The sequence below is a fragment of the Carcharodon carcharias genome, chromosome 8 (genome assembly GCF_017639515.1).
Source record: "Carcharodon carcharias isolate sCarCar2 chromosome 8, sCarCar2.pri, whole genome shotgun sequence".
In the NCBI taxonomy this organism is placed as follows: Eukaryota; Metazoa; Chordata; class Chondrichthyes; order Lamniformes; family Lamnidae; genus Carcharodon; species Carcharodon carcharias.
The window spans coordinates 147,611,242-147,633,374 of record NC_054474.1 but is presented as its reverse complement, the minus strand read 5'-3'; the positions used below and the strand labels follow the sequence as shown (position 1 = coordinate 147,633,374).

Sequence of the window (22,133 nt, the reverse complement as noted above, 5' to 3'; positions counted from 1 at the left end):
GCTGGATAGAAGGCCAGTAATAGGTGGGCACAAAGGAGGGATTGACAAAGATGTTATGAACAAGGGGACAAAGGGATTGTTAATGATTGTGGTTAGCGCTAAAAAATAGTGGCGTAAAGGTAAGAAAACAAAATGTGATTATAGCAGAACAAGGATAGCATTGAGTGAAAGAACAACATGGAACAAGTAACAGATGGCCCTCTAGGGGTTGGGGTGGTGGGGAGGAAGAAAGGATAGAAAATGGGATAAAACTATGGATAAATGAATAAAAATAAAACAAATTTCTTTCTTACCTTTACGCCACTATGAGTACCTTTGTTAGCACTACCATTAACAATCCCTTTGTCCCCTTGTTCATGACATCTTTGTCAATCCCTCCTTTGTCCCCACCTATCACTGGCCTTCTATCCAGCTCCACCTGCCCCACCCCCTTAAACAGTATAAATTTCATCACATTTCCACTTCTCTTCAGCTCTGAGGAAGGGTCATAAGGACTCGAAACATTAACGTTTTTTTTCTCCACAGATGCTGTCAGACCTGCTGAGTTTTTCCAGGATTTTCTGCTCTTGTTTCAAATTTCCAGCATCCGCAGTATTTTGCTTTTAACTTTCTTGAATATGACTGAAAAGAGACATGTTGCTGAAGCTTTTTGTCTTGCACTCATCAGGACAAACAAGAATGCCAAATTCCAAATGATTGCAACAGTTTATACTACAGGAGAAAAGGGTACAAATTGATTAACAAGTCAATTATGATTGGCCAAGGCACTGCCATGGAGAAAGTAATGGGGAACCAGAGGCTCCTGAAGCTCCTGGGTAATTCAGAACAGCCACAAGGCTTGGACATATTTCTTTTGTTCGCAGAGAAACGGCCCCTGCACATGAATATACAGTAAGTTGCTTCTAGCAAGCATAAATGAGCCACGTTAGAGTTTGACGGATGATCTTAAACTGGTTGTTAGTGTAGTTATTAGTGCACTCAGGATTTACAGCAAGTGCTGCCCAATTGCAGAATCAGATCCAACAGTTAATGTTTTGTCTTGGGCTTTGCGCGGTAGCAAATTGCATCCTTGCTGGAGAATGAAAGTGTTGACAGTTCCCGGCATTGGTTCAGCTGTACATCCTGCAGGAATAATCAGAACACAGACACAGCTCAGCCTCTGAGACATCTGAACCCGGGCAGGCAAAGCCTGAGCCCCGCCCCCTGGAGACCAGACCCCGCCCCCAGAGACCAGACCCGGATGTTTAAACAGTATGGCACCTTGCTTGTGCGGCGGCCCGGGTGACGTGACCCGGAACTGTAGCCGAGATTCCGGTTCCGGGTGATGATGCTGCGACTGGTTGGCCGGCGGGTGAGTCTCTCCCCCCACCCCATCCCATCCCCCCCTACACCCCCGATGTCTCTCCCCACCACCCAATGTTCCCTGCACCCCCCCCCCCCAACCCCGGATTCTCTCTCCTCCCCCCGGTGGGGTGTCTGCTCCGCTCACAGTGCACACACACCGTGCAGAAGGCAGGGATCAGGAACAATCCACGGCGACAGACTGTCTCAGGGAAGCACAGTAACACTTCCTGCCTTCATTCAGTAGGCATGGGCTTCACTGACTGGGCCAGCATTTATTGCCCATCCCTAATTGCCCTTGAGAAGGTGGTTGTGAGCTGCCTTCTTGAACTGCTGCCGTCCATGTGGTGTAGGTACACCCACAGTGCTGTTAGGGAGGGAATTCTAGGATTTTGACCCAGCGACAATGAAAGAAAAGCAATATATTTCCAGGTCAGGTTGGTGGGTGACTTGGAGGGGAACTTCAAGGTGCTGGTGTTCCCATGTGTCTGCTGCCCTTTTACGTCCAGATGGAGGCGGTTGTGGGTTTGGAAGGTGCTGTCTAAGGAGCCTTGGTGGGTTGCTGCAGTGCATCTTGTAGAGGGTACACACTGCTGCCACTGTGCATCGGTGGTGGAGGGAGTGAATGTTTGAGGAAGGGGTATCAATCAAGAAGGGCTGCTTTGTCCTGGATGGTGTCGAGCTTCTTGAGTGTTGTGGGAGCTGCACTCATCCGACTGCGGAGTATTCCATCACACTCCTGACTTGTGCTTTATAGATGGTGGACAGACTTTAGGGAGTCAGGTGGGTTCTCATTGTACTATTCCTAAACTCTGACCTGCTCTTGTAGCCACAGTATTTATATGGCTGGTCCAGTTCAGCTTCTGGTCATTGGAACCCTCAGGATGTTGATTGTGGGGGATTGTGATGGTAATGCCATTGAATGTCATGGGGAGCCAGTTTAATTTTATCTTGTTGGAGATGGTCATTGCCTGGGACTTGTATGACGCAAATATTAATTGCCGCTTGTCAGCCCAAGCCTGGATATTGTCCAGGTCTTGCTGCATTTGGACATGGACGGCTTCAGTATCTGAGGAGTCGCGAATGGTACTGAACATTGTGCAATCATCAGCGAACATCCCCACTTCTGACCTTATGTTGTAAGGAAGGTCATTGATGAAGCAGCTGAAGATGGTTTGACCAAGGACACTACCCTGAGGAACTGCTGCAGTGATGTCCTGCAACTGAGGTGATTGACCTCCAATGACCACAACCATCTTCCTTTGTGCTAGGTATGACTCCAACCAGTGGAGAGGTTTCTCCTGATGCTCATTGACTCTAGTTTGCTAGGGCTCCTTGATGCCACACTCAGTCAAATGCTGCCTTGATGTCAAGGACATTCACTCTTGCCTCACCTCTGGAGTTCAGCGCTATTGTCCATGTTTGAACCAAGGCTGTAATGAGGTCAGGAGTTGAGTGACCCTGGTGGAACCCAAACTGCACGTCAGTGATCAGGTTATTGCTGAGTAAGTACCGCTTAATACCACTGTTGACGACTCCTTCCAACAATTTACTGATGATTGAGAGTAGACTGATGGGACAGCAATTGGCCGGGTTGGGTTTGTCCTGCTTTTTGTGTACAGGACACACCTGGGCAATTTTACACATTGCCGGGTAGATGTCAGTGTTGTAGCTGTACTGGAACAGCTTGGCTAGGGGCGCGGTAAGTTCTGGAGCACAAGTCTTTAGTACTACAGCTGGAATATTGTCAGGGCACATAGCCTTTGCAGTATCCAGTGCCTTCAGCCATTTCTTGATATCATGTGGAGTGAATCGAATTGGCTGAAGACTGGCATCTGTGATGCTGGTGACCTCCGGAGGAGGCCGAGATGGATCATCCACTTGGCACTTCTGGCTGAAGTTGGTTGCAAATGATTTGGCCTTATCTTTTGCACTGGGAAATAGAACTCATGAATACAGATTTGTCACTAAATAAGACTCTGCCATTAGGGCCCCTTGTAATTCAGATTAAATTTATCAGACAGCATGAATGTCTCAATTTTTGGATTCTTGCTGCATTTAATGTTCTGGTCTGGTCAGATTTGTTATGTAATTGCACAGCTTTTTCAAAGAGCCAGCACCGCAGAATGGGCTGAATCCTGTCCTTCTGAAATGTGTGTTTCGAATTAAGCATGGAGTCAATGAAAGGGAGACATCGGCAGTGGTATTGGTGGGGCCCACAGAAAACCTTGGTGTTGAGCCCTTTTAAATCTTTCTGGTTTTTTTCCTCTCTCTCAGGTACTGAATGTTTGCACGACAGAGGTGGCCACTGGGACTCACCTGATCTCGCCCTGTTTCAGAGCAAAGCTTAATGGTAAGGAGCTCCCCCTCACTCCGCGATCACAGCTACGGAGTATTTACATCTTGCGTTTATGTAGCACCTTTAACATATTGAAAACATCCCAAGGTGATACAGAGAAGGCTAATTCAAACAAAATTTGACACTGCGGCACATCAGGTGATGTAAGGGCAGGTAACCAGAAGGTGTGTTTGAAGGAGCCTCTACAAGAGCCAGAGAGGTTTAGGGAGGGAATTCCAGAGATTCGGGCCCAGACAGCTGAAGGCAGAGCAGCCAATGGTGGTGATTAAAACTGGAATGTGCAGGAGGCCAGAATTAAAGAAACGCTGAGATTTCAGAGGGTTGTAAGTCTGGAGGAGGTTATAGCGATGGGGAGTCTTGGCTCCTGCAGTTACTCGCATGAGTTGTTGATGCTGTGTCTGTGTTTGTGCTGCAGAGATTGTTGTGAAACACAATGGGGTGTACCTCTCCACGGCAGCGGTTGCCGCAGGTGCTGAAGATTCACTTCTGAAGTGGGCTCTGCTCCTAATCCCAGTCACCACCTTTGGCCTCGGAACCTGGCAGGTAAACTTGAGGGGCGTGGGGAAGGGGTGGAGATTGGGGGGGCAGGGTCCATGCAGAGTCGGAGGTCAGGGTTCAGTGCTCCAAATATTCGCGCTGATTTTGACGTGGGGAAAAATAATCAAGAAACCTTGAGGTACTTCAAAACCCCTGGGATTGATGTTGGAGGGGGTCAGGTGGGCAGGGGAGTGTGGGCATGGCTCAAGGATGTTGGAAGGGTCTGATTATTTCTCTCTCTTCAGATTCAACGTCGGAAATGGAAACTGCAGCTTATCAAGGAACTGAAGAAGAGAACACACTCTGACCCCCTGCCCCTTCCCCTTGAGTAAGTAACACTGACCCCCTATCCCTGGATTTGGATGAGCCCTCTGGTGCCCCAGCCCCCAGAGTCATAAGGATTCGGAACAGGAGTATGGTCCAGGGGAGACAATGGCGTTGTGGTATAGTCACTGGACTAGTAATCCAGAGGCCCAAGCTAATGCTCTGGAGACATGGGTTTGAATCTGTTGGAATTTAAATTCAGTTAATAAATCTGGAGTTAAAAAGCTAGTTTCGGTAATAGTAACTATGAAACCATTGATGATTGTTGTAAAAACCCATCTGGTTCATTATTGCCCTTTAGGGAAGGAAATCTGTCATCCTCACCTGGTCTGGCCTACATGTGACTCCTGACTCAAAACAATGTGGTTGACTCTTAACTGTCTTCTGAAATGGGCGAGCAAGCCACTCAGTTGTATTAAACCTCTACAGAGTCTACAGAAAGGAACGAAACCAGACGGACCACCCGGCATTGACCGAGGCACCGGAAATGACAACAGCAAACTCAGCCCTGTCAACCCAGCAAAGTCCTCCTGACTAACATCTGGAGGCTTGTGCCAAAATAGGGAGAGCTGTCACACTGTCTGACATAGTCACACTCACGGAATCATACCTTACAGGGGTGACGGCACAGTGATATACAGTCAGGAGGGAGTTGCCCTGGACATCTTCAGCATTGACTCCGGACCCATGAAGTCCCATGGCATCAGGTCAAACATGGGCAAGGAAACCTCTTGCTGATTACCACATACCGCCCTCGCTCAGCTGATGAATCAGTGCTCCTCCATGTTGAACACCAATTGGAGGAAGCACTGAGGGTGGCAAGGACACAGAATGCACTCTGGGTGGGGGACTTGCATGTCCATTACCAAGTGTGGCTTGGTAGCACATCAGATGCCGAGCTGGCTGAGTCTGAAAGGACATAGCTACTAGACTGGGTCTGCAGGAGGTGGTGAGGGAACCAACAAGAGGGAAAAATATAGTTGACCTCATCCTCACTGACCTGCCTGACACAGATGCATCTGTCCATGACAGTGTCGGTAGGAGACCACCGCACAGTCGTTGTGGAGACAAAGTCCCGCCTTCACATTGAGGATATCCTCCATCATGCTGTGTGGCACTACCGCCGTGCTAAATGGGATAAATTTCAAACAGATCTAGCAACTCAAAACTAGACATCCATGAGGTACTGTGGGCTATCAACAGCAGCAGAATTGTACTTGAACACAATCTGTAACCTCATGGCCCGGCATATCCCCCACTCTACCATTGTCACCAAGCCAGGGGATCAGCCCTGGTTCCATGAAGAGTGCAGGAGGACATGCCAGGAGCAGCACCAGGCATATCTAAAAATGAGGTGTCAACCAGGTGAAGCTATAACACAGGACTACTTGTGTGCCAAATAGCAAAAGCATTAAGTGATAGACAGAGCTAAGCGATCCTAAAACCAACGGATCAGATCTAAGCTCTGGAGTCCTGCCACATCCAGTCATGAATGGTGATGGACAATTAAACAACTCACTGGAGGAGGAGAGTCCAGAAATATCCCCATCCTCAATGATGGGGGAGCCCAGCACATCAGTGCAAAAGATAAGGCTGAAGCATCCATGGGGCAATCGGCAGCAGCATTGTACTCTAACACAATCTGTAACCTCATGGCTTGGCATATCCCCCATTACCATCAAGCCAGGGGATCCGCCCTAATTCAATGAAGAGTGCAGGAGGGGATGCCAGGAGCAGCAGCAGGCATACCTAAAAATGAGGTATCAACCTAGTGAAGCTATAACACAGGGCTACTTGTGTGCCAACCAGTATAAGCAGCAAGTGATAGACAGAGCTAAGCGATCCCACAACCAACAGATCAGATCTAAGCTCTGCAGTCCTGCCACATCCAGTCGTGAATGGTGGTCGACAATTAAACGACTCATGAGGAGGAGACTCCACAGCAGTGCAAAAGATAAGACTAGAGCAGTTGCTACAATCTCCAGCCAGAAGTGCCGAGTGGATGATCCATTTTGGCCTCCTCCGGAGGTCCCCAGCATCATAGATGCCAGTCTTCAGCCAATTCGATTCACTCCACGTGATATCAAGAACCATCTGATACGGCATATACCCAGCAATTTGGAAAATTGCTCAGGAATGTCCGGGCCACAAAAGCAGTCCAATTACTGCCCCATCAGCCTACACTCGATCATCAGTAAAGTGATGGATTGGGTCAACAATAATGCTATCAAGCAGCGCTTACCCAGCAATAACCTGCTCACTGACGCTCAGTTTGGGTTCTGCCGGAATCACTCCACCTCTGACCTCACTACAGCCTTGATTCAAACATGGACAAAAGAGCTGAACTCCTGAGGTGAGGTGAGAGTGACTGCCCTTGACATCAAGGCAGCATTTGACCAAGTGTGGCATCAAGGAGCCCTAGCAAAACTGGAGTCAATGGAAATCAGAGGGAAAACTCTTCACTGGTTGGAGTCATACCCAGCACAAAGGAAGATGGTTATGATTTTTGGAAGTCAACCCAAGCAGTCTGTGCCCATATGCAGCAAGACCTGGACAATATCCAGGCTTGGGCTGACAAGTGGCAAGTAACATTCGCACCAGACAAGTGCTAGGCCAATGATCATATCAAATAAGAGAGAATCCAACCATCTCCCCATGACATTCAATGGCATTACCATCGCTGAATCTCCCACTATCAACATCCTGGGGTTACCATTGACCAGAATCTGAACTGGACTAGCCATATAAATACTGCGGTTACAAGAGCAAATCAGAGGCTAGGAATTTTGTGGCGAGTAACTCACCTCCTGACTCCCCAAAGACTGTCCACCATCTACAAGTCACAAGTCAGGAGTATGATGGAATACTCTCCGCTTGACTGGATGAGTGCAGCTCCCACAACACTCAAGAAGCTTGACACCATCCAAGTCAAAACAGCCCGCTTGATTGGCACATCATCCACCCTGACAAACATTCACTCCCTCCACCACTGACGCACAGTAGCAGCAGTGTGTACCATCTACAAGATGCACTGCAGCAATTCACCAAGCCTTCTACAACAGCACCTCCCAAACCTGTAATTTTTACCACCTAGAAGGACGAGGGCAGCAGACGCATGAGAACATCACTGCTTGGAAGTTCCCCTCCAGGTCACTCCTCATCCTGATTGGAAATATATCACCGTTCCTTCACTGTCGCTGGGTCAAAATCCTGGAACTCCCTCCCTAACAGCACTGTGGGTGTACCTACAACACATGGACTGCAGCGGTTCAAGAAGGCAGCTCACCACCACCTTCTCAAGGGCAACTAGGGATGAGTAATAAATGCTGGCCCAGCCAGTGACACCCATGTCCTCCAAAAAGAATTAAAAATAAATGTTGCCCTTCGAGCCTGCTCTACGATTCAATAAGATCATGACTGATCTGATTGTGGCCTCAACTCCACTTTCCTGTCTGTCCGCCATAACCTTTGACTCCCTTGTTGATCAAAAATCTAACTCGGTCTCGAATATGTTCAATGACCCAGCCTTCACTGCTCTCTGGGGAAGAGGATTCCACAGACTGATGACCCTCTGAGAGAAGAAATTCCTCTTCATCTCCATTTTAGATGGAGACCCCTTCTTTTTAGACTCTGTCCCCTAGTTTTAGTGTCTCCCTCAAGAGAAAACTTCCTTTCAGCATCCACCCTGTCGAGCCCCCTCAGGATTTTTTATATTTCAATAAGATCACATCTCATTCTTCTAAACTCCAATGAGTAAAGGCCCAACCTGCTCAACCTTCCTTCATAAGACAAACCACTACATCCCAGGAGTCGCACTGACCTTTGTCCCTCTCCACTGTCTCTTGGTCTGTGTTTGGATGGGTTGGGACACCAAGGTTGAGAGAATAATAACCTAATATGTTTGAAGGACAGCAGCCTTGGCCCTTGGGTTCTGTCCTGTTTGTGTATTCTGGGAGGGAGAGGGGGGTCTAACACATTAACACAAACTGTAACCTTTGTGTCCTCTCTGTCCAGTCAGCTGGAGTTGAAGGAGCTGGAGTACAGACGGGTGAGGGTGCGAGGGAGGTTTGACCACTCCAAGGAGCTCTACATCATGCCCCGATCACGGGTGGATCCGAATAAGGAGGCGCAAGAAGCTGGGCGTCTGATGTCCAGCACAGAGACCGGGGCCAATGTAGTCACACCATTCAACTGCACAGACCTGGGGTACGTAACAGATTGCCATACACAAGAACAGCCCCTTAAGCCTGTTACACAGGAACAGGAGGAGGCCATTCATGCTTGTTACACCAGTTGGTTAGATATTGAGAGTAGGGAAATTGAGAGGGCAGTGGTGCAGTTACTGACCACACAGTCTCACAGCTAATTCCTTTTGCATCTTCCAACACCTCGCACTAAGTTATTTTATATTAAAGCTTATTTTTAACAACAGAAAAACAGCTGCTGATATGATGGTTTCTATCCTCAAAGTGGCAGTTTTAGGGAAACTTATCAGCATTCTGTCTATATTTGTCCAGTAATTTAACCTGTCTGGATCGGGACCATGAGGTGTTAAGAATTACAGGAGGCATCACAGGGTCCATTCAACCCATTATTAGGGTCTTTAACTTAGCCTGTACAGCCAATCTCAAACTGTGGTTTACTCCCACTGTCTGACATACTATATCCCATCAAACGCTCCCAGGGCAGGTACGGCACGGGGTTAGATATAGAGTAAAGTTCCCTTTACACTGTCCTCATCAAACACTCCCAGGAACAGCAAGGGTTATGCCCCTTTTAATATATCAGTGTGTTATTTTCTGTTAGCCACAGCAGGTCTTTCAGAGTAGTATTTCATATTAGTCCAAATATATGTTGGTTTTGATGTTGGCTTGGGAGAACAGCACTGAAAGCAAACTGCAAGTTTACACAGACAGCTCAGCCCATTAATCTGTGTCTAGCCCATGGCTGCAGCCATCAGCTCCATTGTAGAGGAGCTTGTAAAAAAAAAATCACCACTCTCTTTGGACATTGTACCTCTGGATTAACTGCCCATGAATTTATGTATTTCAGGGTGAGGATTCTTGTTAACAGGGGCTTTGTACCCAAAACGAGGATCAAGCCAGAAACACGGAGCAAAGGACAGGTGAGAGGATTCAAGGAAACAGGCAGGTGAGGGAGGGTCAACTCCATGACGGGGGATAGTGTACATGGACTGTGGTGTTTATAAGCTGAATGGCCTCTTCTGATCTGTGATGTGACAGTTTTTGTGGTGGTGGAAACTTTGGGCCTTTTGTTACCTGTGTCGACCAATACAAATTGCCTGTGTATTGGCCTCAAGATCAAACTGCTTAGGCCAAAATTCTAGGTAGGTGCAAACAGGTGGGGGGAGGCAGGTATGGATGGGGTAAGTAGGGGTGATGAAGAGGTTGAATGGGACAGTCTGTATACTCAGTATGAGTGGGGAATTGTTTGCAGCTTTGAGTCTTGGCGAAGGGAACAATAAAGCTTTAGGAAGCAGTGTTGTTTGTCTCCTCCCCGTAGATTACAGGAGAAGTTGAGCTCGTTGGGATTGTTCGACTCTCGGAAACTCGCAAACCGTTCACCCCTCAAAATGACGTTAAGAAGAACTGCTGGCATTACCGGGATTTGGAGACAATGGCACAAATTGTGGGCACTGAACCGATCCTCATCGATGCAGACTTAGGTAAGGCTTGGTGAGAAACTGCTCAATGAGTAGCACTCACCTCCTTCAAATCTGGAGGTTGTGGGTTCAACTTCCACGCCGGTGACTTGAGCCCACAATCCAGGCTAACATTTCCAGAGCCGTACTGAGGGAGTGCTGCACTGTCGGAGGGTCAGTACTGAGGCAGTGCTGCACTGTCGGAGGGTCAGTACTGAGGCAGTGCTGCACTGTCGGAGGGTCAGTACTGAGGCAGTGCTGCACTGTCGGAGGGTCAGTACTGAGGCAGTGCTGCACTGTCGGAGGGTCAGTACTGAGGCAGTGCTGCACTGTCGGAGGGTCAGTACTGAGGCAGTGCTGCACTGTCGGAGGGTCAGTACTGAGGCAGTGCTGCACTGTCGGAGGGTCAGTACTAAGGGAGTGCCGCACTGTCGGAGGGTCAGTACTGAGGCAGCAATCTTTTGGGTGGGATCTCTCTTATTCTTAGTTGGATATAAAAGATCTCAGCCACTATTGATGAAAAGCAGTGTCTTAGCCGATTTTTATCCCTCAACCAACATCACTGAAACAGCTGATCTGGTCATTATCCAAGTGCTGTTTCTGGGTGCTAGCTGTGTGCAAGTTGGCTGCTACAGTTCTGGTATTACAATACTTCAAAAAGTACTTTACTGGTTATAAAGGATATTGGGATGTCCTGCAATTGCGAAAGGTGCAACAGGGTATTAGAAATAGGACTTTAATTAAATGTTTCCTTTCAGCTACAACCCTTCTGTAGGTCCTCAACTCCTCCATAAAGCCACCAGCCAGTTCTTCCCAATGTGAGTGGGATCTGCTTTGTGCCCTCACCTCTCTATGGCTTAGTAGATCAGTACTGAGGGAGTACTGAGATAAAAACAAAAAACTGCGGATGCTGGAAATCCGAAACAAAAACAGAATTACCAGGAAAAACTCAGCAGGTCTGGCAGCATCGGCGGAGAAGAGCAAGGTTGACGTTTCGAGTCCTCATGACCCTCAACAGAACTAAGTAGAAATAGGAAAGGGGTGGATATTTTTTAAAAAGAAAGGAAGTGAAGGGACAGATGTTGAATGTGGAGGCTGGTGGGGTGATAAGTGAGGACAAGGGGGACCCTGTCATGTTTCTGGGACGGAGGAGAAGGCGTGAGGGCGGATGCGATGGAGATGGGCTGGACATGGTTGAGGGCCCTGTCAACTACCGTGGATGGAAAACCTCGGTTAAAGAAGAAGGAGGACGTGTGAGAGGAACTGATTTTGAAGGTAGCATCATCAGAACAGATGCGACGGAGGCAAAGGAACTGAGAGAATGGGATGGAGTCCTTACAGGAAGCGGGGTGAGAGGAGCTGTAGTCAAGGTAGCTGTGGGGGTCGGTAGGCTTATAATGGATATTGGTGGACAGTCTATCACCAGAGATTGAGACAGAGAGGTCAAGGAAGGGAAGTGTCAGAGATGGACCATGTGAAAATGATGGAGGGGTGGAGATTGGAAGCAAAGTTAATAAATTTTTGCAGGTCCAGACAGGAGCATGAAGCAGCACGGAAGTAATCATCGATGTACCTGAAAGAGTTGTGGGAGGGGGCTGGAGTAGGACTGGAACAAGGAATGTTCCACATACCCCATAAAGAGACAGGCATAGCTGGGGCCAATAGCCACCCCTTTTATTTGGAGGAAGTGAGACAAGTTAAAGGAGAAATTGTTCAGTGTGAGAACAAGTTCAGCCAGACGGAGGAGAGTAGTGGTGGATGGGGATTGTTCGGGCCTCTGTGAGGAAGAAGCAGAGAGCATTCAGACCATCCTGGTGGGGGATGGAGGTGTAGAGGGATTGGACGTCCATGGTGAAGAGGAGGCTGTTGGGGCCAGGGAACTGGAAATTGTTGATGTGACGTAAGTTGTCAGAGGAATCACGGATGTAGGTGGGAAGGGACTGGACAAGGGGAGAGAGAAGGGAGTCAAGATAATGAGAAATGAGTTCTGTGGGGCAGGAACAGGCTGACACGATCGATCTGCCGGGGCAGTCCTGTTTGTGGATTTTGGGTAGGAGGTAGAAGTGGGCCGTCCGAGGTTGGGTGACTATCAGATTGGAAGCTGTGGGAGGAAGATCTCCAGAGATGAGGTCAGTGACAGTCCTGGAAACAATGGCTTGATGTTCACTGGTGGGGTCATGGTCCAGGGAGAGGTAGGAGGAAGTGTCTGCGAGTTCACGCTCAGCCTCCACGAGGTAGAGGTCAGTGCACCAGACAACAGCACCACCCTTGTCAGCAGGTTTGATGACAATGTTAGGGTTGGACCTGAGAGAACGGAGTGCAGTAAGTTCAGAGACAGATTAGAATGGGTGAGAGCAGAGAAATTGAGACAAGTAATGTCGCGCCGACTGTTCTCAATGAAAAGATCAAGAGAAGGTAAGAATCCAGAGGGATGGGTCTTGGTGAAGGTAGAATATTGGATGTGGATAAGCGGATCCGTTGAATGGGGAGAGGACTCCTATCCAAAGAAGTGAGTCCGGAGATGAAGGCGGCGGAAGAGTTCAGCATCATGCCGAGCCCAAAATTCATTGAGAGCGTAAGGGTAAGAAACTAAGTCCTTTGCTGAGCACTGAACGTTCAGCGTCGGAGAGGGGAAGGTCAGGGGGTTTAGTGAATACACGGCCGGGGCTGGGATTGGAAGATGGGGTGGGGGCAGAGGGTCCTGGATGGGTGTTGGTGTCGATGAGTTGTTGGAACTTGCGTGCCTTAGCACTTGAGAGAATTCCTATTTCTTAGTTCTGTTGAAGGGTCATAAGGACTCGAAACGTCAACTTTGCTCTTCTCCGCCAGACCTGTTGAGTTTTTCCAGGTATTTCTGTTTTTGTTCTGAGGGAGTACTGACCTGACGTGGTATTGAACCATACTGACCAAGGTTGGAGTTATCCTCAACCCTGTTGACAGGTGGTGCAGTTGGCTGACTGGATAGAAAACAGCTCAGGGTACCTGCTCATGATAACATTTGACTGCCCTTCAGGTGAGGACAGGGAGCTCAGCTGTGCTGCTGCTTAGGTTGAATTTCCTGACAATGATTACATTTGTATGTGCATAATTCCATTCTCCCTCCAGCTACCCCAGAAACACACATTCTGTTCGTTTCTACTAGTCTCTGTATTGAAGTTTCACATTTCTCACCACACCCTGGCTAAAGAAGTTTCTCCTGAATTCCCGATTGGATTTATTACTGTCTTTTATTGATTGCTCCTAGTTGTGATTTCACCCACAAGTTTAGAAACATTTTCTCTAATCCTGTCAGGTTCTCTCTCGGTAGTCTCTTCAATCTTTCCCTATGGTATCGCTCTTGAAAATCTTTGCACCTTTTCTAGTTTTATCCTTTTTACAATATGGAAGGGGTTTTACAAGTTTAAACTTTTTCATTCTATCCCTCTGCCTCATTTAGATTTTCCATGGAATGTGTGGCCTCTTTCTCCATCCTATCACTGTGCCACGTAACTTATTGAGATGGGAAACACACTGCCTGTGTTAGGCTAGGCTGATATTCTTGATGTGATCGACTAGGCTGATAATCTCACTGGTTTTTTTGAACATTGTGCTGATTGCATCACCATCTCTCACAGACAGCACAGTCCCTGGAGGTCCAATCGGTGGGCAGACAAGAGTAACCTTGAGGAATGAACATCTGCAGTATATCCTAACCTGGTAAGATTATAGGGCAGGTACTGTACAGCCAAGTCTTGCTTATAGCCTCAATGTATCTAAAAAGTTACACAATTTATAGCACAAATAAGTCATCTCCCATTCCCCTCACCCTTTTCTCCTTCCCCTTATCTATCCTTTTCATCTTCACCGTTCCCTGTGGTAATTAGTTCTACATTCTCACCACTTCCTAAACTCCCTATTCTGTATTGACTAGCTCATTTCCAGCCTAGTTCTGGTTGCACCTTAATGCAAACCCTTTTATAAATTTAAAGACCTTCTGGTCACCTCCCTGCTACTTTTGCCCAATAAAGAGGCCCAAGCCTGTTCAACCTTTCTTGATGGTTGTCACCTGTCTGATCAAGTATGAGGTTTGATTAGCAGCTTCACTATTACTGTATAAATGTTGTATTTTTATTTGGAAGGTATGGGTTGTGCGCAGCAACGTCCTACATGTGGTTCCAGAAGTTTGTACGGAAAATCGCTGTCTAGTGACCTGTTCAGCAGCTTCTCCATGGAAATTAACTTCCCTGTCATGAATCTCTGTCTCCCCGCTGTGGGAAATATGATGCTGTAAATTCTAACAAATAAAAGTGATCTGTTTATGTTCACACCCTATATAAACATATCCTTCTAATCCCTTAAATTTATCTATAGTAATCTCAACGATTGTACTGGCGAGTTCCGCAGTCTCACCTGGATCTTGCATTATGGATTAAGCAGAGTTGTGTCTCTCGGCTCAATAATGAGGCAGGTTTTTTTTTTAAATACAATTGGTTTTACTTTTTTTATATACAACAGGCCATGTGGGCAGGAAGTTATCCCAGTTTAGTTGCCAGCTCCTTAGCCTTGGCCTTCTCCAGCTTTGCAATGCGAGCCACGGACTTGGGACCCAGAATGCCACCACCCCAATGACGACGGATCTGAAAGAGAGGGATGAGTCACAGGTCAAACCAGGCTAACAAGCAACAATCCTGCAGCACCCCAGTACATACAGTATTATCAACTGCTAAAGGCAGACTGTGCTGACAGCTCCCACATTGCACCAAGTGCATTAAAGCCATTGAAATCTTACTGGTTTCACCCACTGTCTATCATTGGTTCTGCAATGCTGTTTTTAAAAAGCTGGCATAGACATGGGCTAAATGGCACTCCCTCCCTCCTGTGCTGGAGCAGGTTTGTCTGCAGTGGCTCAGAGTACACCATGCAGGCTTTGCATGGGGGGAAGGGAGCAGGAATCCATGTGAAATACACAAACACCCCATCCACCCCTCAGGCCAGTATACACACACTGCTTACATTTGGGAACCCCAGTGTTGCCATTTAATTAGCCCTTTATCCCATGCACAACTCAGACACCATGCAGTTGTCTTTCAACAATCCCCATCTTAAGGGTTGTTTTCAGATTGACCTTGCATTGATGGGCTGCTGCAACACCTCAAACTCTACGAGACTCGCCCACCGCTCAACACAAAGCTGCTACAAGGTAACAGGCCCGTACCTCATCGAACCGCTCGTTGTAGTTTGTCCGCACAGCCTCAATCAACTTGGCCATCGCACCCTTATCCTCACTGTGAAAAGGAAACAGTTATTACACACTGTACTTACAGGCACAGACTGGGGACCAGCGTCCAGGTGAACTGACTGCTCAGGGTTAAAAAGCTCAAAATGCCACACGGTTATTCAGGTGAAGAAATTCATTAGACATCATTGCAGATCCAGTTCAACCTGACAATAGCTACATCAGCAATGCCACCCTGTTAATGAGTGGGGTTAGGGTTAACCCCGCCCCCATATGCCTGGACACTGAGCAGGAGAGGATGAAATTGTTGCTAGGTGTGCTAGAGGGCCAGACTGCAACTTCTCTTTCCCATTTACTCAGTGTTTGGACATCAGGGATGAGGGACTGGGATGGCCCCAGTGATGTGTTGCTGTGACATTCCTCAGCAAGGTGTAGGAATTGGGTTAAGCAGCTGATGAAACAGCAACAAATATTTCCAACAAGGACACATCACCTGTTTGAGTGAGTGTTGAGATTACAAACAGGGTACTCACGGGTTGATCTGAGCCAGGGCAAGGCAGGTGGCAGTCTTTCTGTGCACCAGTCGCCCGAGTCTGGCTTTGCCTTTGACGATGCAATAAGGAACTCCCATCTTACGGCAGAGAGCAGGCAGGAACACAACCAGCTGAGGGGCAACGTGACAAATAGATCAACAACAAAAACTTGGATTTATGTGGCATCCGAGTGAAAGATCCCACAGTGTTTCACAGCAGCAATTATCAGATAGGCCTCAAATGATTAGGATAGACGACCTAACAGTCAGAGGTAGAGGCTATTCTCATCTTGGAGGAGGAATAAGAGGTAGAGAGGTGAAGGAGGGAGGGCTTTAGATTCCTGGGGCAATTGGACCGTTTCTGGGGGAGGCAGGGCCTGTACAAGTTGGATGGGTTACACCTGAACAAGGAACGGGACCAACATCCTTACAGGGAGGTTTACTAATGCTGTCAGGGTGGATTTAAACCAAGTTGGCAGGGGGGTGGGTTCCTGAAAAGTAGCTCAGAGGAGAGAGAAGCTGAGATGGAATTAGAAGTTAAAACACTAGTAAGAGAGTCTGGAAGGCAGGGGAAACAGGCTGGATAAGAAAGTGAACTTAGCAAGGCTAAATGAAATATAATTTAATGCAAGAAGCCTGAGGAATAAGGCAGATGAGCTGAGGGCACAGATAGGCATGTGGGAATACAATATCATAGTTATGACCAAGACTTAGCTAAAAGGGCAGCTCAACATTCCTGGTTATAGAGTATTCAGACAAGATAAACAGAGCAATAGAAGAGGATGGGGGGGGGGGGGGGGGGGGGGGGGGCTGTTGCAATATTGATCAAGGAATCAATTATAGCAGTGAGGAGGGATGATATCCTGGAAGGATCATCAAATGAGGTCTTATGGGTAGGCATAAGGGGGCAAACACACTATTGGGTATGTACTATAGGCCCCCAAACAGTCAGGGAGAGATAGAGGATCAAATATGTAATCAATTTTCAGAGAAGTATAACCATCATAAGGGCAGTAATACAGGGATTTTAAACTATCCCAGTTAATATTTGGGTAGTTTAGTGTGCAAAGCAGGGAGGGAGCAAAATTCTTAAGTTGCATCTAGAACTTTTTTTTAGGGAGTAGGTAGAAAGCCCGACAAGGGAGGGGACAGTTCTAGACCTAATATTCAGAAATGAGCCCAGGCAGGTGGAAGGTGTATCAGCAGGGGAGCATTTTGGAGATAATGACCATAACTCAGTTAGATTTAGGATAGTTATGGAAAAGGATAAAGGTTGGGCCAGGAATAAAAGTTCTAAACTGGGGAAAGGCTAATTTTACTAAGATACCATTTGGCCCAAGTGGACTGGGAACAGCTGCTTGCAGATGAAACTGTTAGAGCAGTGGGAAACATTCAAGGAAATAATAGCGTGTACAGGGCAAGTATGTTCCTGTAAAGACAAGGGGTGGGGGGGGAAACCAAGTTCAGAGAACCCTGGATGTCAAGGGACAAAGGTTAGGATTAAAAAAAGATTATGGCAGATATCGAGGGAATTCAATGTCAAATCAACCAGTAGCAGGAGCTACATTCAAACATGCAAAGCTGTGGGGAGGGGACACCTTGGGAGGGAATTGGGGTTTAACAGGTACACACCACCACCAAAGAATCCAAAGATGCAGTCATGGATGTTGCTCAGGGTTAAAAAGCTCATTTATTTGCTCTACATGTTGAGCTTCAGGTGAAGAAATTCAAAGTCATCATCGCAACATCACCCAGACCAGCACCATTCAAAAAGTGGGGTGGGGTGAGAAGTGGGATCTTCCTGTGCTGGGGGACAGATCAGGAGCTGGGCAGTAATCAACTCCAGGACAGCCAGCTGTGAGATCAGTTTCACTCCCCAGAAACATAGTACAGGGTGTCTCTGATAGAGGAGGCATGAGTTCTGCAAATTATTAGGCTCTGGGTCACTGAGTGCCAGCAGCCATGAGGCACTGACCGTCACCTGCCTTGCCTTCTTACCTCAATGGGATCAACATCATGTGCGATAATCACCAGCTGAGCTTTCTTACTCTTCACCAGTGTGGTAACAGTGTTCACACCTGCACACAGAGGACAGACAGAGTCAATGCTCAGCACTGCTTGACCTACACGATGGTTTGAGCACAAACAAGCCTTTGAAGCAGAACATCCTACAACAGCAGCACCATCTCCTCGAATCCACACACACACACTTTCAGCACAGGGAATCAATAGGCAAAGGCAGGTTCAAGGGTTAAACACAAGCAGACTGAATTTCAGAAACAGAAGACTCCCACACCACCCCTCCACCCCAAGGCAGCATTGTTAACTTACACACCTGCTCGCAGAACTGCTGGTCTCTTTGTTGGAGCATCGGCCTTCCCAGCTGCCTTGTGTTGGGCCCGGACGAGTAGTCTCTGCTTCTTCTCCGGTTTAGTCTCAGGCCTATATTTATGGGCCAGTTTGAAGAGCTGGGTGGCTGTGAAGAGAAGCAGGCAGTGTTATTTGGGACTGCAATACAAAGGTTGTCTCATAGCACAAGGAGTGGGGATTTGGAGTGCATCAGCGATCTTGGTGGCAATGTCATCCGTTAAGCTCAGATAGCAAATATTCTGTTCACATCATCTGCAGGCTCCAGAATCCCAACCATCCAACTTTCCCTTGCCAAAGCCCACGAACATGAGAACCCCAGCCCAACCCTGTACAATCTCTGCCGTTAGCAGGGACATCGAGCTCCAATCACCTCAGGAATAATAACGGAGGTCATTAAACTTGGAATCTCTGGATCCAAGTAAGTGGGAGAATCCACCCTGGGTGGTGCTACCTTAATACTACCCACCCCACCCTGTTCGAAGTTTCCTTCATTTCCATGACCCACCAGTCTGCCTGTCCAAGGCCTGGGTGAACTGGTTAATTGCTGGAGGCACCTTCAGACGCTTGTACAGGATGGCCCTCTGACGCTGAAGTCGGACATACCGCGGCCATTTTACGAATCTCGTCAGGTCCCTCTTGGGCTGGATATCCTGACCTATGGAAAGAATTGGAATATTAAACATGCTGAGGAGGGAAAGCCACACTTTGTTAAGCTCCCCGAGTGCTTCATTTACATTTATGTTCCATTTTTAACACCACTAATCTGTAAGATTTGTTGCTGTGTCTCAGTTAACTCCCTGCTCTCCATTGACTGAACTGCTGGGCTTTCCAGCACTTCCTGTTTCAGATCTCCAACACCTGCAACCTCATTACTGCTAGTTTACCACAACTTCCCCCTTACAAGGACTTAGCTTGGCCTAAATAGCTAAGTGGCTATGGTACTGGGTTTGTAACCCCAAGATCAAGAGTTCAAATCTCACAATGGCTAAAAGAAATGTGCAATTTTCCTTGCTTAGCTTAAGTGCACAATTTGCCACAGCTCTAGGTGTGGACCAGGAAAATTACATGTTGTAATTTAAAAGCTTGGCCTAAATAGCCAAGTGGTTATGGTACTGGGCTTGTAACCCCAAGATCAGGAGTTCAAATCTCACAATGGCAAACAATGTAACTTCATCTGAAACAAATGGAAACAGGTTTACTCAAAAGAGTATCAGGAGTTCAAATCTCACAATGGCAAACAATGTAACTTCATCTGAAACAGATGGAAACGGGTTTGTACTCGAGAGAGTTACAAGACTATCAGGAGTTCAAATCTCACAATGGCAAACTATGAAACAATGTAACTTCATCTGAAACAGATGGAAACGGGTTTGTAATTTAAAAGATTATCAAGAGTTCAAATCTCACAATGGGAAACAATGTAACTTCATCTGAAACAGATGGGAACAGGTTTGTACTCAAAAGAGTTACAAGGACTTAGTTTGGCCTAAATAGCCAAGTGGTTATGGTACTGGGTTTGTAACCCCAAGATCAAAAGTTCAAATCTCACAATGGCAAACTATGAAACAATGTAACTTCATCTAAAACAGATGGAAACGGGTTTGTACTCGAAAGAGTTACAAGGACTTAAGACAATATGAACCTGAAAAAACTGGATCCCCATCAAGTGTTAATATTACACTTCCAGAATGATCATCAAACTCAAGCCTCAATATGGAGGAAAGGCCACTTGATAGGATAAACCCAAAGCTATTATTTTTTAAACAGTAGCCTCAATTTTGAGGAAAGCTTTCTTCACCAATGCAGCTGCTGATTCACAGTTGAATCCTGCTCATTGCAGTTTTCAGATTCCTGAACTCACCAATCCCAAAGTTTTTGGGTCTCTTCTCAAACAGAGGGTTCACAACCTTTTTCACCTCATGCTTCCTTACGACAGAAGGAGCCGGGGCCACCTTCTTCCCCTTGGCCTTTTTCCCCTTCGGCTGAAACAAGGCAGAAACCACAAATTAATGAGGGCACAGCAAAGCTCACCATCCCCCAAACCCCATCACGTCACCCACTCAAACACACAATCCCCACCCCTTCCCCGAGCAGAACAGCAACTACTGATCTATTTTTACATTCCACATGGGATGAGAGTGTCACTGGCCAAGCCAGCATTTGTTGCGCATCCCTAATAGCCCTAGCTATTGGCTTGCTAGGACATTTCAGCGGGCAGCTAAGTCAACCACGTTGCTGTGGGTCTGGAGTCACATGTAGGCCAGAGCAGGTAAGGAAAGCAAGATTCCCTTCCCTAAAGAATGTTAAGTGAACCTGATGGGTTTTTACAACAATCGATGATAGTTTCATGGTCACCATTACTCAGGCTAGCTTTAGACCACAGATTTAATAATTGATTTGTAAATGCCATGGTTGGATTTGAACCAGTGTCCCCAGACCACTACAGCAGATGCTGAAAATCGCTCTGAAGAGAAGTCACACAGCCTCGAAACGTTAACTGTTTCTCTATCTAACAGATGCTGTAAGACATGCTGAGTTTTTCCAGCTTTCGCTTGAACAGCCAGCATGGCTGAAAGGGACTGTATTTCTAACAGACACACAGAGAGAACATCGTAGTCCATTTCTGCACAGCAAGATCACACTAACAATGACCAGCTGACTAACCAACATCAATAAAACAATGTTTAAACACCGATCAGGTCACTGGGGAGATTTACCATGTCCTTCTCTGAAACAGATCCCTCCACACCATTTCCTACCCACACAGTGCCTGGATATCTGTCCTCAGCCCAATTCTCGCTATAGAATTAACACAGAAATGGGCCACTGGCCCTGTGCTGGAACCCCACACGGTCACTGAAACACTGTTACCTCCAGATTCATTCCAGCCCTCTACTGGCCGCTCTCCCACCGTCAATAAACATCAATTCAGCCAAAAATCTGCTACCCCCGTGTCCCAGGCTCACCGAGTACCCCCCCCCCCCCCACGATAAATTACAGCTAAAGGCGCTATACAAACGCAAGTTGTCGCTGGCCCTTATTCTCCGATCCCCGGCGCCCAGCTCGGAAACAGACCGAGAAGCCAAAGGCCTGGCGAGGCCCAGGGGATCCCGGGCCCCTCCCCCGGTGCCGGCCTCCCATTGTCGGATTCCGCACCCCCCCCCCCCCCCCGGGCGGAAAGGCGACTTTGGGCGCCGAGTTCGGCATCCCCTCAAAACCCGGCCTTCAGACATCATCGCGCCCCCGTTGCGGCCTGTGCGTGTTGTGGGACGGGGTCGGATGGGTGTCGGGGCGGTATCGGAGCGGCAGCGCGGACTTGCTGGCGGATGGCAGCGGATTGCGATCGCCTGCACATAACCGGCCAAGACTTACCATGGCGGACAGAGAACGCGGAGGCTGCCGGGAAACGCTTATATTGTGGTCCAAACTCTCGCGTGACGTCAGCCGGCCACCGCGATATTTCAATTTAAAGGGGCAGTCCTCACCCAGACCTGACTCAAATTACTCTCTCATTTCCAGTTTAGAACTGAGTAAATTTGGCAAGTCTCCTTTGTCTTGATTTCATTTTCTATGACAATCTGGTTTAAAGGCACATTTGTTGTTTTAACACTGGAACAGTGTCACCTCATGGGTTTGATAACACTTGGCAACATGGACTGAATTAAGAAGGACACTGACCAGAGTTTTATACAGCTGTGACACATGAATGAGAAAGGAACAGAAAGATATGTTGATAGGGTGAAGATGAAGAGGGGATGGGAGGAGGATCATATGGAGCAGAACAACAGCATAA

General features: G+C 47.4%; 2 protein-coding genes and 3 non-coding genes across 6 annotated transcripts; 1 reads left to right on the top strand and 4 right to left on the bottom strand.

The window, feature by feature from the left end:
• The first annotated feature begins 1,257 nt into the window (after nt 1–1,257).
• LOC121281106 (surfeit locus protein 1) lies at nt 1,258–14,534 on the top strand. 2 transcript variants are annotated; one of them, XR_005943815.1, is made up of 9 exons: nt 1,258–1,351; nt 3,619–3,694; nt 4,116–4,243; nt 4,483–4,565; nt 8,576–8,767; nt 9,614–9,712; nt 10,085–10,247; nt 13,838–13,919; nt 14,342–14,534. XR_005943815.1 is itself a non-coding variant. In XM_041193793.1 (9 exons), exons 1-9 carry the CDS (start codon nt 1,325–1,327, stop codon nt 14,406–14,408), a joined length of 891 nt encoding a protein of 296 aa, XP_041049727.1. In that variant the 5' UTR covers nt 1,258–1,324; the 3' UTR covers nt 14,409–14,534. The 2 variants fall into 2 exon arrangements, 1 of the variants encoding a protein (XP_041049727.1); XM_041193793.1 differs by having other exon boundaries at nt 9,614–9,686.
• Nucleotides 14,535–14,671: 137 nt separating this feature from the next.
• On the bottom strand, nt 14,672–21,481 carry rpl7a (ribosomal protein L7a). Its single transcript, XM_041194455.1, has 8 exons — nt 21,356–21,481; nt 20,202–20,346; nt 18,846–18,995; nt 18,306–18,446; nt 17,969–18,048; nt 15,972–16,102; nt 15,418–15,487; nt 14,672–14,839 (listed from the first exon to the last, which is right to left on the bottom strand). The coding sequence occupies exons 1-8, from the start codon at nt 21,479–21,481 to the stop codon at nt 14,735–14,737; spliced, it is 948 nt and encodes a 315-aa protein (XP_041050389.1). The 3' UTR covers nt 14,672–14,734.
• Nucleotides 15,560–15,632, bottom strand: LOC121281647. The gene has a single exon (XR_005943901.1). It is a non-coding gene; the product is annotated as a small nucleolar RNA SNORD36 (small nucleolar RNA).
• LOC121281646 lies at nt 17,637–17,715 on the bottom strand. Its single transcript, XR_005943900.1, has one exon. It is a non-coding gene; the product is annotated as a small nucleolar RNA SNORD36 (small nucleolar RNA).
• Nucleotides 18,526–18,597, bottom strand: LOC121281648. The gene has a single exon (XR_005943902.1). It is a non-coding gene; the product is annotated as a small nucleolar RNA SNORD24 (small nucleolar RNA).
• Nucleotides 21,482–22,133: the final 652 nt, after the last annotated feature.